The sequence below is a fragment of the Plodia interpunctella genome, chromosome 11, assembly GCF_027563975.2.
Source record: "Plodia interpunctella isolate USDA-ARS_2022_Savannah chromosome 11, ilPloInte3.2, whole genome shotgun sequence".
Classification (NCBI taxonomy): Eukaryota; Metazoa; Arthropoda; class Insecta; order Lepidoptera; family Pyralidae; genus Plodia; species Plodia interpunctella.
In genome coordinates this window covers 2,507,238-2,526,225 of record NC_071304.1, presented here as the reverse complement: position 1 = coordinate 2,526,225, position 18,988 = coordinate 2,507,238, and the positions used below count along the sequence as shown (strand labels likewise).

At 36.3% G+C, this 18,988-nt stretch overlaps 2 protein-coding genes across 2 annotated transcripts; one reads left to right on the top strand and one right to left on the bottom strand.

Moving 5' to 3' along the window:
• Positions 1-1,871: 1,871 nt before the first annotated feature.
• LOC128673606 (actin, cytoplasmic A3a) lies at positions 1,872-3,892 on the bottom strand. The gene is made up of 3 exons (XM_053751560.1): positions 3,744-3,892; positions 2,984-3,344; positions 1,872-2,875 (listed from the first exon to the last, which is right to left on the bottom strand). Exons 2-3 carry the CDS (start codon positions 3,331-3,333, stop codon positions 2,095-2,097), a joined length of 1,131 nt encoding a protein of 376 aa, XP_053607535.1. The 5' UTR covers positions 3,334-3,344; positions 3,744-3,892; the 3' UTR covers positions 1,872-2,094.
• A 14,351-nt stretch (positions 3,893-18,243) lies between these two features.
• LOC128673394 (uncharacterized) lies at positions 18,244-18,928 on the top strand. The gene is made up of 2 exons (XM_053751198.2): positions 18,244-18,437; positions 18,522-18,928. Exons 1-2 carry the CDS (start codon positions 18,349-18,351, stop codon positions 18,823-18,825), a joined length of 393 nt encoding a protein of 130 aa, XP_053607173.1. The 5' UTR covers positions 18,244-18,348; the 3' UTR covers positions 18,826-18,928.
• The last annotated feature ends 60 nt before the right edge of the window (positions 18,929-18,988 follow it).

Genomic DNA, 18,988 nt, shown 5'->3' with positions numbered 1-18,988 from the left:
CTTATGTATGCCTATGCATGCCCAAATAAAAATATCATATATGATATGATATGATATGATATATCGAACAGAAGCGCCAGGCCAAATTGTTCAGATTTAGCATATGGCTAGAAATGTATTTTATAAGACTTCGTGTGGGGTGGGCTTCATCAACAACTCATTAGCAATATACACGTGTGGCAGAAGTCAACACATACAAAAAATCGTCTGTTCTATTTAAAACTAGACATTGTAGTATGCAAACATGTGCACAAATTGAGATTTTGATAAAAATTAGTACTTAGTATGTAATTTCGGTAAATACTATGATGTCAAGAAGCACCTGTGAAGGTTGAATCCTTACATATTATAAAACAAGTCCTCTGCTGTGTCTGTCTGTACGCGATAAACTCAAAAACGACTGCACGGATTTCCATACGGTTTTCACCAATAGATAGTGTGGTTCTTGAGGATGGTTTAGGTGTATAATTTATTATGTTTTTACCCGTGCGGAGCCGGGACGTGCCGCTAGTTTCTAAATAAATGCTTTGAGTATTACTAAAAATGTAAGTACAGGTGGGAAGAAAAGTGTTTGAGAAAAAACTTATAATATACTTAAAATAAGTATCTACTTATTTAAATAAAATGCAAAGCAAATATGGTAAAAGTAAATATCCATATTTATATGTTATGTACTAAAGTGAAAACTGAACAGCATTTTAATTTCTTCAAATAATATTAAGATGCGTCAATATTATCAAAGTAGTAAACGTAGATTGTGCTTCATTTTGACTAGAAACTTCTAAGTTATATGCAAATAAAAACTTTCATTTTCTATGCTTCTAAGTACTATGCTCATCCCTAACTAACTTCGTAACAAAAAACAACCAATATTCAGGAATACCAAAATAACGTCTGATTTTCAAGCAAAAATTCGTGTTCTGTTCACTCTTTTACAATTTCATGACTAGTTATTTCTTTGAAAAATATAATACTATAAACATTTCATTGGTGATCGTCGAATATTGATGCATTTCAAGTATCGCACAAACTCAGCTATCCCGAAATAGTTGGTGACGTCACGACGCACCAGACGCGGGTGTGTCTGGTCTAATTATAAACTGGTATATTTGGACCAGCGTCACTAGGTCACTCAACTATAGAAAGCATAAACAAACGCCAAGGAACTTGGCTCAATAGGCTAAGGTCGTCGATACGATAGAAATGAGACTAATCACTCATTTTAACCAATACATGTAGTTAATAATAAAAAATATCTTTATCTCATTATTAGTCTTCTTTACTTTCTCTTACGTTATGCATGCAGATATCAATGTAAAAATATGTACATTAATGAAAGATATCCGACTTAATTTCCATTTATCATGTTTTATTCAGTGAAGTATAATGTCATGCTATAAGTTACTTTTCAGAGATCTAGTCATAATCCATTATCAGTTTTAAATAGATAATAAATAATCTATAAAATATTCTGAGTATTTCCTAATTAATTTAATAATTTGCGTTATCTCATGTACTCATAACGTGAATTTTGTGATTAGTATATCAGCAGTTGTATCTTTAGTATCTGCTTAAGACTTTTACTTTATTGATATTGCTGCAATTATAAATCAAAACCAAACTATACATATAATAATTAAATGACTCTCACATAAACGAGAGTCATTGACTGCAATATCTGACTGTTAGAAAATACAGTAAGCTCTAGCTAAATTGTCTGCAAAGCGTCTATTAGTGTCAGTGACTTGGAGAATGTACTGTTCTTTCACTTTTGAAGATGCATGATACTACATTTTCTCATAACGCAACAGTTACTTTAAGTAAAGTCATTACTGCACTAATGGGAATGTATAGGGAATTATGAAAATTCATTTTTATACCGGTATATAAATTATTTTTATTACAAATATTGGTTAGTAACTTTTCATAAATAAAAATCTTTGTCAAAATTGAATTTACGTAATATGCATATTACGATACCTTACAACCTATTAAAATACTGTACTTAAATAATAAATCACAAGCGTAATTTGAGCCGCCCATTCAGGGGTCTGGTGTAGGGCATCATAACTTAGGAAAAGTCTCACTTGGCATTTAGAAGCACTTCCTGTGCACAATTGAGGGGCCGGACTCGTCGTATTCCTGTTTCGAGATCCACATCTGCTGGAAGGTAGAGAGGGACGCGAGGATCGATCCTCCGATCCATACGGAGTACTTCCTCTCTGGGGGCGCGATGATCTTGATCTTCATCGTCGAGGGCGCGAGCGCTGTGATTTCCTTCTGCATACGGTCGGCGATTCCTGGGTACATGGTGGTACCTCCGGACAATACTGTGTTGGCGTACAAGTCCTTACGGATGTCGACATCGCACTTCATGATGGAGTTGTATGTCGTTTCGTGGATGCCGTTAGCTTCCATACCCAAGAATGAGGGCTGGAAGAGAGCTTCTGGGCAACGGAACCTCTCGTTTCCGATGGTGATGACTTGACCGTCGGGAAGTTCATAGGACTTCTCGAGCGAGCTGCTGGAGGCGGCGGTGGCCATCTCTTGCTCGAAGTCGAGCGCGACGTAGCAGAGCTTCTCCTTGATGTCGCGCACGATTTCTCTCTCGGCCGTGGTGGTGAACGAGTAGCCACGCTCTGTAAGGATCTTCATCAGGTAGTCTGTGAGGTCGCGGCCGGCCAAGTCCAGACGCAGGATGGCGTGCGGCAGCGCGTAGCCCTCGTAGATGGGCACCGTGTGGGAGACACCGTCGCCGGAGTCCAGCACGATACCGGTGGTACGACCGGACGCGTACAGCGACAGCACGGCCTGGATGGCCACGTACATGGCGGGGGTGTTGAAGGTCTCGAACATGATCTGGGTCATCTTCTCTCTGAAAAAGAACGGAAGCCGTTAGCACAAGTGCATCTAGCGCCCCAAGGCGGAGCTACGATTTCAGAGATTTACAGTCAGAGGGTAGAACAAGTCTGCGAAAACGTACCTGTTGGCCTTAGGGTTGAGGGGAGCCTCTGTGAGCAGCACGGGGTGCTCCTCGGGGGCTACACGCAGCTCATTGTAGAAGGTGTGGTGCCAGATCTTCTCCATGTCGTCCCAGTTGGTGACGATGCCGTGCTCGATAGGGTATTTTAGGGTGAGGATGCCTCTCTTGCTCTGGGCTTCGTCTCCGACGTAGGAGTCTTTCTGGCCCATGCCGACCATCACGCCCTGGTGGCGGGGTCTGCCGACGATCGAGGGGAAAACGGCGCGGGGCGCGTCGTCCCCGGCGAAGCCGGCCTTGCACATACCGGAGCCATTGTCCACTACCAACGCAGCAACTTCCTCGTCGCACATTTTGATTTAGTCTGAAATAGGTTAATTAAAATTACTTTTATTAGTTTCCAAAATTTGTCCAAAATCTATAATCGAAAGCTATAAGTTATTTTTTTTAAGATGTAGTAGTTGTAGTTTTAGATTGACTGTTGATATGTCGATAACAACACTATAAATAACCACTATACGGCGCGAGTAAAGAGAGAAACAATTCCTCCAAATTCCCGTTTGGTTGCACTGTTGCACTTTTCACTGACCGGTTATATAATTGCCGTTATGTAATAAAATCACCTGTTCAGATAATAATGTCCTTATCAAATGACGAAACGAACATTGCCTTGTAATTGCATTATAAAAAAAAAACTATTAAGTAAACAAAACTAAAAATATTTTTCAATTTAATTTATGAAAATTAAAGTAGAAAAACTTACTGTTAAAATAATTTAATGACTAGTAACAAGTACGACTCCACTGCTGCTCGCCACACTACTAAATGAGCGGCGGCACGTGAGGATAAACTATATAAAACGGGTCTTATCAGAGCTCGCACACTATCGGCTACAATTATTCTCGTCCAATCGCTGGCTCGCCACAATTTTGTCACCATATATGGAGATGCGGCACAACACTGCCTTATCATGATAATAAAAGCATCACCTTGATAAGAGCCTGCCTGAAAACCCTAAGATCCGAAGGCGTACGTGTAAGTAGTGCCCAAGCAACAGACACACGTCACCGAATTCCAATCACGCAGTTCACGCTTTGGTACAGTCGCATTGAAAAGCTAACTGAAAAATGTTCTTTATACGAACACTATCGCATGCCGGGAAATATTTTATTATTAAGGATATAACCAAATGCTAAATTCCTCAAGCATTAAAGTACTATAATTTAACATTATATTGGTATTCCTTACATCTTCAGCTCGCAAGGACAAAAATGAAACTTTAATTGAATAAGTTATATTTAAGTAAATAAAGGAAAAAAAATTAAGTTATTGGAATGGACAAAACTTAACCTACTTCCGTGATGTAAAATGTTGTTGACTATTCTGCCCCATGGCAAGGCTATAAAAATATTGATATGATGTTTTAATAGTTATCGTTTCAGCTGCGATAATTTTTTTGTTCATATGTTGTTATGTTATCAGTAATCCATTTCTACTTCTCAACATTAGACTTTCCTTGACGTGATGACAGTGATATGTTTATTTTATGATCCATCAAATTCAATGCCACTGTTTTCGAATTCATTTCTCCATTCCCCAGTGGTGCTTTCTCTGTGAGTCGGCAGTTTTGCGCTAATTACTCGCAGACGCGCTGACATTAACCCAAATATGATATTTAATTAGCCACATTTTTATTGTTTCAACGACTTCAAAGTAATCATAATAATATAGCCGTTAAACATCTCATTATAAATTTAGACTTTGTGATCACGGATCGAGTTGACCGTTTTAATTTAACGATACAGATTTACTTACTGCAACTTTTTCTTGCTTCCCGTTTACCTTCTGTTGACGTGGATTATACTTTTTACTCTAATATAATTCTACTGTATTATGGATTTCATTAAATTCGTATTAATTTGTGTAATCATAATGTGTTAAATGCACAAATTTGTTCGCCGTCAAACAGCTTAAATAAGGAAAATCAAATGACCCACAGTGTTGAAACTTGACAAAATTCACAAGGAAGCTTATTCCCGTTTATACATATTTTCATAACAACCTTAAGGCATAGTTCGCTAATCTTTTAATATTCTATTTAATATTGCATAAAACGAAAAGTTGTCCAAATAAGAATACTTCGCTAAGGAATGGCCGAGAGCCTGATCGATTTATGATTCACGATATTTTTCGTGGGGGAAAAGTTTAAGTAAAAACAACATGAATAGTTACTACTCCCCGTTTCTCTGGGCAGCATTTATTGATGGATGAGAGAAATACGAGTTCATTGACATTAGCGCTGTTGATAATAAAGGTGATATAACTGGATATTTTCCAAATGTATAAAAAAATTTGCTAAAGCAAACAATTTAACATAGGAAATATTTGTATAAGCATAAATTCAATGAAACATGGATAGAAAGATATATGAAAAATTATAAAAAGTCCCGTAGAAATTGCATGTTTCGTTGCATTTAACTCGATCTTCAGACAATTATTGTACATCTATCAGTCAATACTCACATACAAATACTAGGTTGTGAGTTCAATAATCTCATTTGTTAATGAGCAGTAAATAAATAATGGAACGGTTAACAAACAACGGTGATGTGATATAAACTGGCTAAGCATGTGGGTGTATCTGGTTTCATGTCGGTGTTCCTCGGATTGTGGAGCTTCAAATCGCCTCGCTTTTACAGTTAGCTGGCGTGACATAAAATTCCACTGTTTGCTACTGTCATTTTCTTTTATTCTTTTATTATCGGCACATTAGTATGAACTGGGACTGTATATAAAATGTAGGTGATGCGGTGATAATTGGCACATTAAGTCTAATAAAATATTTTCAGTAGACTTTGGATGTTCTTAGGAAACGCGTTAACTTCAGTGTTACATTTAATGTAATTTCTCCGTTTTGTCATATTATTCTTTTTTATTTAAGTCACTCAAACAAAATATAGTATTTGTTCCAAAAACAAGTTTTCTATTAAGTTTTACTTAGATTACAACATCACATTCAACAAATTTCAACCTCTACAAAATTGAAAGGAAATTGTAACGATTTGCGTGTTAAATTGAGTAAATATTTCGTCTGTCTGGTCGTATTGATTTTTCCCACCGCCCGGGCGCGGCATGGGGTGCATCAGATGACTAAGCCGTAACGTCTGTGTTATGCACCCTCTCGTAACGGCATCGAGTAACAGTAGTATCTGTGTGGGTCTATCTTTGAGAAACAATTGTGACTGTTCTGATTTTACAGTTTTTTCTTTCAGATATCAATGCAAAGGGATGATTTTTACTGAATAAGGAAACTAGAGTGTCAAGTTCCTCTTCCACCAAAATCCTTCACAAAGTGCGTGTTAAATACATTGCAATGATATAGACGTACAACATTTATTCTACTTTGTAAACAGTCCTCGTACTTTTTTTACGATTTTCTTTTTGTCATAACATTTTATCATTTACCTGTACTTTTTCACAATTCGCTTTATGACGTAAACTCTTTGAATTTCATGTTTTCATCCATTTCGAGTATCATGGGATCAATAAATTTATAATAAAATAATGTTATATGTTTCAATATTTTCAATAAGTAATATAATTTATTCATAAGTAACAAATTTAATTTGTAAGAAAAACATCAATACACAGCACTGTGTATTGATGTTTTTCTTACGAATTAAAATTTCTTAAAAATTACCATTACGTATTCATACTCACATAAATATATTTATGTGAGTATTGTTCTTTGAGTAAATATAGTTGGAACGTATCGAAGTAACGTATAGTGTATTGATGTGTGATTCATATTTCGTCCGTATTTGATATCTAGATGACTCATTCGTTTAGCATGAAATCGGTTTATTTTCATGTGACAAGTCTTTTTATTTAAATTCAATCATCATTCTACCTGCGGATGTAGACAAATCGATATTTTATAATAGTACCTACCTACATACTTACTTACGCCATAATTGAGCCTTCAAAATTTTGAAAAAAATCTCCAATCTAATGAGCGAAGGGTAACGGGAGTAGTAACTACTAGTATACTAGTGTATACTAGTTACTACTAGTATACTAGTTAGTACTAGTACTACTGAGACAATTTCAATTGAACTGATGTGTCGTCATGTCGAATAGGACGGAAAAAGAAGACATCGCAAGAAAACCGCGTTGACTCAACAAAATTTATAAAGACCAATAGCCATTCATAGATGTACTATAGTGTAGCTTGCATGGAGACAGTTATATTTGTGGCAACAGGCTTTATATACAGGGTGCAGTGCAGATGGTAAATCACATAGTTTTACACGTTTTTTACATGTAATCTTATCCATATGATATCGAATAATTATTATTACTAGAAATATTTTAAATGCCTAATTCAACACAACATTTATCAGTAATAAAGTTTGTACTGCATTATATTCTGATAATTTATACCTAACTAGCCGCACCCCGCGGTGTCACCCGCGTAATTATTTAAAAAAAAAACTTATGTTTTATGCATATAGTAGCGTCATATCTATTCTACTCTATAAAGCGCAATTGATCATCGCGTGCTTCGCGATCATACATTGCGATCAGCAATGTATGACCGCGATATACAATATACCAAATCCGCCAAACTTTGGCAAAGTGTTCGACGACAGTGTGGAGCCTGCGCATTAGGATCAGGGGGCTTACCATCATCTCTTAACGCGATCCACTTTACGACCTAAACTGAACTGCATCGCAAATTCGTACCATCGACTTAATTTTTAGTATGAATGCGATTCATTTTATGTGCCTAAATTGAACTGAGTTGCATTGGAATTATTCTGTAAAAGTTGATGGTATAGGCCTGCAGGAATCTTCTCCCGTTTAAATTTTGGGATACAAGCTATCCTATATAGTTAGTCCCCTTGTTGTCAGAGGAAGGTTTTGGACTTTGATGCGGGCGAAACCTGCGGGCAACAACTAGTGGCAATAAATATCTTTCCATCGAATATTTACTCCTCCTTATCTACATTACGTCAGATAACGATTATGTACTTTTATCGTAATGCTGATAAGCGCTTTATTGCATACCATACAATTGTATGTAACCGCGTAAAGTTTGAAAAAAAGTAGCCAGAAGTGAATAGGAAAAAATAATATATATATATAAAGATCCATGGTAAAAACATTTTTGTAGGTCATTTCCTTCCTTTATTAAAATCAGACAAAATTTGCGCAAGCGACCATATTTTATCCCATTTGGTCAGTTGGGCTATTGTTGCTATGGCCATAGAATATGTTGGCCTCTGAGGCTCTGTCGGGCCGTATGCTCGTTTGTCTCTATAACTATCTATAATAACTCGCATAGAATATCAACCATGTCCTCCTCAGACAGACAGACAGAGACATGGGAAAAAAACATTATCAAATTAGAATTCAGTGGCGACATCGCTCGCGCCATTACTCGACGGATGTGTTTCCTTCCACGCATGCTAATGTGTCCTCGGCGGAATGTGTTCATTGACTACCTGTCAACATTGCTCGTGTTGGTTTTTGAGACGAGACCTATTTATTCTCCTGGAAAATTGCATAGAGAAAAAAATTACCATTATGTATGATAACCATGCCGCTTCTGCCTAGTCCTTGCAGAAGAGGCAAACCCAAAACGTGCTGTCTGTCCCCTATAAAGGTATGTCATCAAGCCAGTAGCACTTTTGGAGTTTTAAATAACATTTTTTTGGCTCCCATGCAAATGGTCTTAGGTACTTTCCTATTAGATCCTTATGAATAATAATCTGACAAATAGGAGAATGCCATCTTTGGCATCCATATTGAGACCGTGCAAAGTAAAGTAGAAAGTGTCAGATTATGCGCATAAAATTGTAGTGATTAAAAAATAGGGTAGTTGCTATCAATTCAAATCACATATACTCTTTTTGGGCTTGTATGACACTGGAAGGGACGCCACAAATGTTGCAGTCAAAAAGCGTTTTAATTATACTTAAATGGGAACAAAAAATACTAAATGTTACTATAAGTAGTAAGTATTATCAATTAAAGTGACATTTAATTATAGTGTTGTACGTGAACGCTTTTATATATTATATTTTATACAAAGGCATTTCCCTATCTTAATAGTAAACAAATGTCGAGTTATCCTATTCTTGTCTCGGTCACCCGTACTATTTCTCGGTCGCCTTCGTTCTCCAATTAAAGCGGTTAGCCGCTAAAGGTTGTTCGGAAACCTTAAAAGGCCCAGCGCCTGCGCAGTGGTCTGTAGAAGACCATTTTTGGCCGTAAAGCCGAACCTTGGAGCCTGGAGCCTTATCCAGATGACATCTAAAAGCATGGCGGCCACTGACTTATATTCAAATGGTCATTTAGTTGTCACATGATGCAGATAAAGGTATCTTACTTATTTTGGTTTACTAACTGTACCCGCAACTTCATTTGCGTGCAGATCAAAAAAGTCACATTTACTTTTAAATACAATTTCATAAACAAGAATATAGCAGAAGAGTTTATTTAAACTTTGGAAGACAGTACCTATGTACCTACTGATCTGGATTAAAAAAAACAATATTTCTTATGATAGCTCTATCTATTAAAATTCTTACTAAAGAAAATTCAACTTGTATAATTTAATTATTTTTTTTGTTACATTACGTTTATCTAATTAAATAATGTATAAGTACAGCTTATAGGTACTAACATGGGGATAATTATTCTGCAAACTACACGAAAACAAGGAAAATTTAAATAATTAACTGCATATATTACCGACACGAGTCAATAAACATTGATGGTCATTAAAAATAACACAGCATCATCAAAACATACGCATATCTAATAGGAAGGAACGCATTTACCTTCATAAAAATCCCAAAGTATTAGTGGAAACGAGGCGAAATATAGAACATGCTATTCATTGTTTAGAGTTTAGAATCTAACTGATAGTGAAAGCCGTCAAAATACTTTGCGAAAGTAGGCATCCGTGAGTACCTACCTATTTTCGAACAAACATGCTAAAACACGTAAAAAATAGGGAAAAAATAGGGAAAAAATAGTTTGATTAAATTCTTCGTCTTTTGGGATATTGCTAACACTAATGTCAGATTCCATCAAGTCTATAGTCTGTTTGAAGGAATAGAATCTGAATGTACAAATGGAAACATGATACGATAATGTTTAGGCGTTTTACGGGAGATCAAATAAACTCAAACTTTTAACAACATGCACTGTGAAAACATCCTTTTTTGGGCAATTGGGTAAAAAAGCAGGGGCCAAGTGCAAGCATCTGGCGGAAGGAAGGAAGTAAGCTGTGTCAAGGCAGACGTGCATTGGCGAATGTTCATACATTCATTGCCTTGTGCATTAATTTGCGACAACAGTCTTACGAGCTGGTCTGGGAGCGAAAAAGAAACATATAATGTGCCAATTTCTTCTCCACTGCTTGCCACTTGCTTTTTTGTGTTTGTATGTCTATAAGATGACACAGATGTCATTGTGTGACAGCTTAATACAGTTCTGACAGATACGCCAACATAAAGCACAGAAACCGATATGAACCCATATTAGTTACAAAGCATTTGGACTTGGCCCAAATGCCAAGCCGCCTTACGAAACGGTCCAAATAAGTAAGTTGTGGGTTGACATGTTGGGGCCCAGCACATTTACAAATTGATTTTAAAAAGTAACCACCAAAACGTTATATGTGTGAGGAATGCATATCTGTACACTTTCTGACGAATCATGTTGCGGATACACTTCTGTTTTTATTTGTCCAAATCTTAAACAATTAAATACATCACCGAAATAATCGAACACCAAAATTATAACTCCTAAACATAAACCAACCAACCAGGTAGAGGGAAAATGATAGAATACGATGCCTTCTTTAGTCACATCATAGGAGGAAAAGTGGAAGAAAGGGAGGGAGGTCTGACACAGACAGAGTTCAAGTAAATATAAGGAAAAAATAGGTGGTGTCGTTTCGTCACTATCAAAAAGTGAATCAATTAGTTATGAAGAGATAAGATTAATGGAAGGAATTCCACTTGCAAGAGAGGCTACGTCAATGGAGATCCTTAGAGGATGAAAAAGAAACAACTAACGATACTAAGGTACCTAATCAGATAAAACTAGTTACCTCAAGGGTATTCGCATTTTTAGTAAATATTATCACTAAAAAATAAAAAAAACAAATTGATAAACTCGGTATTGGCATAATAATGTTTAATCATATCAATATATATCAAGGCAATTACTGTACAAGAACATAGCGACAAAAGTCTGAAGTCTGAAGTCATGGCCCAGTTAAAAACAACATTGATTGTTCCGGTTTGCAATGAACCGCGAGCTGTGATTATAAATCCAACCGAAACAAATTATGAGCTCATCGTCTTACCATGTGGTCTTCTGATAACGATGAATTATAAACTGCTCACTTCCAAGGATGTAATAAAGCATATGAAAACTCTGTGACAGGTTTCTAAGTATGAGCTGAAGTTGAAATTATAGAATAAATTATGAATATGGAAGGACTAAGTAATAAAATAAATATTTTTACTCTAATAATAGGTAACATAAGACGATAATGCAGTGAAAGCATCGAACACAAAACTGGCCTATCGTAGAAAACTGCAAAGAATCTTTCGCTAATGCGAATTTTTAAATGCTGTTATTAAAACCAATCAGCATTGCTCATTGAGCGAAAAGATACGTTGGATATCTTGCTACACTTAATTACTCTCTCTGCTTTCCTCCATTAAGAACATTTCTACCGATACATACACGAACGAATGGCCCACATTTGCCAATCGTTTTAATCCCACGCTGCTGGTCACAAAAAATCACAATGGTGTGCCATAATACAGGTTTCCATACAGATGAAAAAACTGCTTTTCAATACTATCTTGAGTAGAGATAATATTGCTCTGTCTCGATCGTGTGATTAGGTATAGTTTGTATTGTAGTACTGTGTATGTGCGTGTTGTACCTTTTAATAATATTGATGGAAGAAACTAGATTAATTTCTCAATGTCTCCTAAACTTCGTTGTGAATCCATGTTCTTGATTTGCATTTGCATTCGGTGATCATCTGAGTTAGACGTATGTGATTGAATATAAATTTGGAATACTCGTAATGAGTCTGATATAGTGATCTAAGACTTATGGAATATTTAATTCTAACGAAACCATTAACAATTTTAAGAACTCGACTCAATGTGGCATCTAAAAAGATAACGAGGACTTCCGAAAAAATAAATGGCATAAAAGTCTTTGACCTAATGTACATTCTGGGCGGATGGCCCTCTGCTAGACCAAAAGGTATCTTAAGATATAAGCTAAAAAGATTACTATAAAATGTTGGTATGTGAATTTTGGCCAAAGTTACAAACTTGATTCCTCGCATGCGCATCATCCGTTACATTTTAAATTCGAAGCACAACGGCTGTAACGGATTTGGAATTTGCTTAGGTTCTAATTTTATATCGTATCATTCTTATCTTATTGATGACTGATAATGAAAATAACATAATGGTAAGTAATTCTTAATATTGGTCGTGAGTCTTGGACCCCTCAAACACAAAAGAAGAGTACCCGAGAGAATCATAGAAAACGATAACTATCAATTGGTCCTTCGAATGGGGAACTTGCAAAAGAATTACCCACTTAGAAGAAAGAAATGATTTATTATTTTACTAACGATCCTACATCCATAAACATTTGAAAGTATTTCGTATAATCTTTCTAATATTGTAAATAATTTCAAACATTCAATATATAGGTACGTAAAATATTTTTTTAAATTCAAAATAATGCTTTCTAATGTATTTAATTATAATCTAATTAATTAATATTGGAACCTGTTTTGACGGCGAAAGTATATTATGTATATACTCAATAATATTATCACTCACGGTTGCCAAACTGCATAATTGCATATTACGATTTAATCGCAGATTAACGCAACAATTCTTATTTGAAACATGAATGGTGGAAATCTTGAAGCAAGCGTAACCTGCGGCAGATATATTAGGTACACTTATTTAAAAGGAACAGTTTCTCGCTCTAATAAAAAAATGACTTCTTCATCACGTAACAACCAGGCAGCCCTAATAGCATCTTTACATCACAAATATACCAATATTTAATAATAATAGTTACCAACATCAGAGCCAAAATCATGGTCTTTCAACGTACATTACTCAGTTTTGAATGTGAGCTATGCACGAGCTTTGTATCAATCCAAGGCAACGCTAAGCTTTGCCATCTGACGATGCGTAGAGGAGTCATAACAAGATCTTTAAGATCGAAGATACCAGGTTGACCTTCGAAGCGACCGTTCGTTTGAATTCTCGACGTTATATATCAACGTAATGATTACATCACGGCGCCGCCACGTAAATGTAAACTGACGGATAACGACTCAATGACGTCGACGAAAATAATGATGGCATCATTTATTATATTTCTTACATCAGTAGTTCATTCTATTTTGAGAAAGACAAGTTCAATCCCCAGACTACTTTTAAGTTCCTGTCGCAAAAAATGCAGTATGAATTGAATTGAATTTCTCTTTCATCTTTGCGTCGTACTGTTTCTGTATCTTGGTGTCCGCGTAAAAATCAACCTTTCAGTTTTGAAGATTCCGTTCTCATTTTATGAAATGACGACAACCCATTTTGGAAATGTTGTTGTCGCCTATTCGATATCAAAGCTTACGTAGTAGACAGAGCCAGGAGATGCAAAACTTCAGATTTCAATCATATTGTAGACAGACAAATCAAAGACAAGACAAATATGATCTTTGATTCTAATGATGATTCTTATTTCCATGGATTTTTATACATGACCTGATATGATAATATAGCCTTCTATCTAAACAAAATGGCTAGATAGCTATTTTGTTTTGGCTAGATAGCCACTTGGTAGTTGGGACTTTTTGAATTTAATCAAGCAGGTGATATTACTCAAGTGCACAAACTGAAATAAACTTGCGACACTTATCGGCTAGTCTACATTTCAGATTTTCCTTTCAGATGAAACTGTTATACATACCTAAATCAATATAATACCAAACCCTGCAAAAACTGTGTAAGTATAGACATAATTTGTCCTGTTGACGATTCAACTTTCTCTGGAAACGGCGACAAATCAGTTTATCATGATGACATTATTTCGCTGTATTATATCGATTTAGCATTATCAGAAACGATGTTAGTTACACGCGGATGTGACTGTTATGTTAAATATTTCCTACAAAATGTCTAGCAGAGGAGTCGACTGACCCAAGAAGTTCTGGCTTGGACATCCATTTTTATATATGTGCCAATGCGCAATGGTAGTGGTAAAAAGTAGAAAGGAGACGCGGGTCATCTTTCATCTTTCTATATTTTCTAAAATGAATCAGTAATAATAATAAGAAATCTTACGCAATCTTTTTCTTTCTTGTGCGTAGTAAAATTTTAGAAGCGGTTGTAGCCAAGTAGATGGTTAAGATAGTCTGTGGCTGCGAAAGGTCCCAGGTTTGAATCCTACATGAGCCACAAAAGTTTATATATCAATCTGACTCATGTATGGTAGTTTTCTGAAGGAAAACATCGTGAGGAAACTTGCACACTGGTTGGCAGTTTGAGTTCACTAGTGTTTATGCGATTACTTGCCACTAGACGCGGTAGGTAGTCGTAGAAGTCATGTCAGATGCCTTTAGACGACTCGAATAAAATCTGACACCAGTGTTAGCAATTAACACACTCGAAAAGAAAGAAGTAACATTCTGAATTCCGACAATGTAAGATCTGTCTGTTATATTTTCCCAAGCCACAATGGCGTTACATCCGATTATCCGTATGTTTGCGAGTTGGTTCTCATTAACTACCGTGAAAGTGAGGTGCACAGAGAAAGCGTGATGATACTCGATCGCGAAAGCATTGATCATCCACATTTTAGGAAGTTTATTAACCCCGCTAGAATGTAGCATCACGTCTCGAAATGTTTTAATTAGATTTAATGAGATGTCTGTCATCCATCACAGTCTTTCATCTGAGTGTATACACGGTTTCTTCCTCAGCCGTTGAGCGTACATTTAGTACTTGGTACAGTTAGTCTGTACACACGTGTAGTACTTGGAAAACTGTCTAGATTATTATCACAGCAGCTTATAACATTCTAGCGGCAGGTCCCGACTTCGCGCGAATAACACCATAAATAAATTACTATACACCTGAATCTTCCTCTTGAATCATTCTATCTATTAAAAAGCCCGCATCAAAATCCGTTCAAGATACATAGATTTTGAAAATTCCATCCCCGAGGAGGCAACATTTTTACTAATGACAGATTAGGTTTGAAGATACATAGGGAAGACAAACAGACAGTGGGAAGCAACTTTGTATTTAACCACCGACGACAGAATGAGGGGAGTTATTCGTTTAACGTGTCTGTGTATCTGTATGTCTGTCCTGGCATCGATCGAAGCACCTGAACGGTTGAACCGATTTTGGTATTCTTTTTTTATTTGAAAGAAAATTTAATAGAGTTTACATATCGGGCGGTATCTTAAATTTTAAATTTAGTTCTTATATACTAGTAGCTGTGCCCCGGGGCTTCGCTCCTGTAGGAATGTCGGGATATAAAGTACCCTATGTGTATTCCAGGTTTTATTCTACCCGCGTACCAAATGTCATAACAATCCGTACAGTAGATTTCGCGTGAAAGAGTAACAAACATACGCACACACCTACATCCTCACAAACTTCGCATTTACAATAGTAGGATAGTATGTCGTGAAGTACATGTAAAAAGGGAGAAACGGCCAACCTATGTTTAATATAGGTAACATTGGACATAGGTTGGGCGTTTGTTCCAGTTGGATGGCTATCGATGGCCCTAAAATTAGGTTATTCGGATCACGCCTATTCCCACGCCTTTTTATAACAATGGGAGGTGCGGCGGTTTCTATTAGCTTAGAACCATTTGGAATTCAATTGCAAAATTAAAATATTATCATCGTTTGCCAGTTTTTACTGAGAAATTACTATACATAAGTATCTGTGTTTTGTAAATACAAGTACTTAAAGCGTATTCTTAGATAGAAATTTGATAAACTTCATCTCTTTATGTGGGTATCAACAAGAAATTGATTTCAGAGGGATTGGAGATTTTAATTCGTACTTACGATAATTTAATTCCTGCATTGTCATGAAAACTAGGCAAAGCTTATAAAAGGATATACTAAAATAACATTGTGGGTTTGAATTTAAAACAACTAAGTATGAATATTTCGCTTTTCCTTAAATACTTTCCTTACCTACTATTTTATAAAACAAAGTCCTCTAACGCGTCTGTCTATTCGAGATAAACTCAAAAACTACTGCACGGATTTTCATGCGGTCGACACCAATAGATAGTAATTCCTGAAGAAGGTCGAGGTATATTTTATTAGATATGTATTAGTGTGGCGACATCTACCACGCCACATGCACAAACTCCGACATACATGGCTCCGTTGAAACCATGTCGAAATATAAAAAATATAGTTTATTATTCCGTGGTTGGATCCGTGCGGTTCTTCTAGCCTGGCGGGAAGATCTTTTCTTTGTGGCGGTCGAGCATATCACCTAGCTACCGTTACACTGTTTTGGCAAGCTAAGTGAAGGAGTTCTCCGTTTCTTACCATTGGGAAAAATCATTTTGTTACATTTTTAACAATATTGATAGAAACTCCATTTGAGAGTTAGCTGCTTGGTTGGACATATCGGGTAGATTCAGTAGCCATATAAGGTGAAAACCAGAGCGCCAAGCATCCGAGCGGGTAAGCATGTGTTCATGGACCAATGCTCTACGTTCTTTTAGGGCTGATAGGTAACTACAGAACATACAAAAATAAATTACACCTAATATCAATGAGTGATATTGGATTTAGGACAGATCAGCATTATTATTCGGCGACGTGTGGCCTTAGAATAGGACCACCCATGGATGTACGACGCGACTAAGGGATCTAGGCAGGTGATATGCAACAATAGCATTCCCAAGAAGGGTAGACGTCAGGCAGACAGCCGATTGTCGACTCACAACCGAATCTTGAAAATTTATGGTTTTATTTAAGCGCAAAGAGCAGAGAGCATTATTATTATGTTTCTATGTTATTAAACAAACGATATGGTTTGTGGAGAGCAGCTGGTCTCAATAGCCATAAACAGCATGCAATGAAACGCTGCAAGTTGCCTTTTTATGGTCGCTGTGGTCGTCCGACCAGCTTCGAGCCTTACATGGTGTATTTGTAGACATAGTACGTACTTACGTTGGCAGATGGAGCTACGTATTAGGATGCAATCACAGGAATATGTGCAACCAACTCGACAATACAGGGGTTTTACTTACTGTTTATAAGTGATTTGTCATTACTTACATCATGGTATACAAGGTTTTACAAGTAAGAGCCATGCCCCATTGCTCAGTCGTGTTCCGTTGCGACGACGCAGCACTTTGCAACTCCGATATTTTCTATAGATTTTGACACTGGCGTGATTTGACGTACGTCGTATCTCCATTCAATTTGTGCGCTGTCTGTCAACGTGAAGGAGTAGTACGACAGACAATGGACCTCGGCTCTTAATCCAGCAGGTAAGCAGGTGCTACGTTTGACGATTAGTTAGGAAATGTTCCCCGAATTTAGGCGATTTCCATTTACATTGGTTTTCCTTGAGATAATAAAAAACTCACAAACTACGCAATGTATACGTTCTTAGAGTTCGGCGATAGTGTACAGCTGGCATAAGACAGGATATTGTCTACGAAAAAAACGCTTCTAGTGTGCGAAATTTAGTTCAGCATGATACCTTATGATAGAATAAAAGTACACTCGGGGGCGAACTTGTCGATAATGCTAACATCAAATAAGTAATTCCTTTCGTAATCGGTTAACCGTAGACAGCGGGTTTTATGGGCTACTGACGCCATCTATTACAGGAGAAGAAAACATATTAGGAAACTCAATCAAGACACACGCGACATCTAGCCAAAGTGCTCTATCAATTGTTCATGAAATCAACGTTCCTTTTTCCATGCTGTTTTTTATAGTTCTATTATATAAATTACACAAATGCATGGATTTAATACGTACTTCCGAGTACCTACTAATTCCATGCATAAATGTTTTGAACTGACATATTTATTTTTTTCATAAAATGAATGAGAAAACAATATTTTTTCTTTGGTAACACAGTATAAGTAGAAGCAGGTAACACTAAACAGCAGCTGAGCTTCTGTCAAAACTGACAACTGTCAATTGCGCGTCAAAATCATTCAAACAAGAAATTCTCACATTGATTCTGTGTTTTTACGTTTTTGATCCTATGATTGTGAGATTTTAATATCAAATGAATTTTGAGAAAGATTATACTGTTCATTTCAATCCTTTCATTGGCTGCAATGCAAATTATACCTACAGAACAATGACAGAAAATAGGTTCATAGAATTTTTTAGTAATTTTCTTTGATTTCATAAGGTATGATAGCATTCTTTATTTTATTCGTGTGATTTTTTTTCTAGGAAAAGGTCTCGAGAAGATGACACGTGTGAATTTATGCCATTATCAAAAAGAATTAACAATTTGCATATAAACAATAACCTTGCAAGTACATCAGTAGCACAAAGCCAAGATACAAGACTGAATGGAATAGCTACGGAGAATGGTATTTCCTCACCTCATAGCTCTTCATCAGATTCAGAAAGGAGACCTAGTTATGATCCTGGTGTTAATTCTTCAGAGAGCAATTATTTTTATGAAAATAAATTGTTGTTTGAATTGCATTTAGAAAGAATACAAAGATCTGGTCAACAATTTCCGTTTTAGATTTAGTTCTTAAATGTATGTCTTGTGTACCTAATGTTATTTTTATTTGTATGCTTGATAGTGTGTATTCAGTCTATTTATTGATTAAAAATAAATTAAATTATGGAAGGAGTTTTTGTTATTATCTGTCTGCGTCATTCATTCATTGAATTGAAATGTCAAA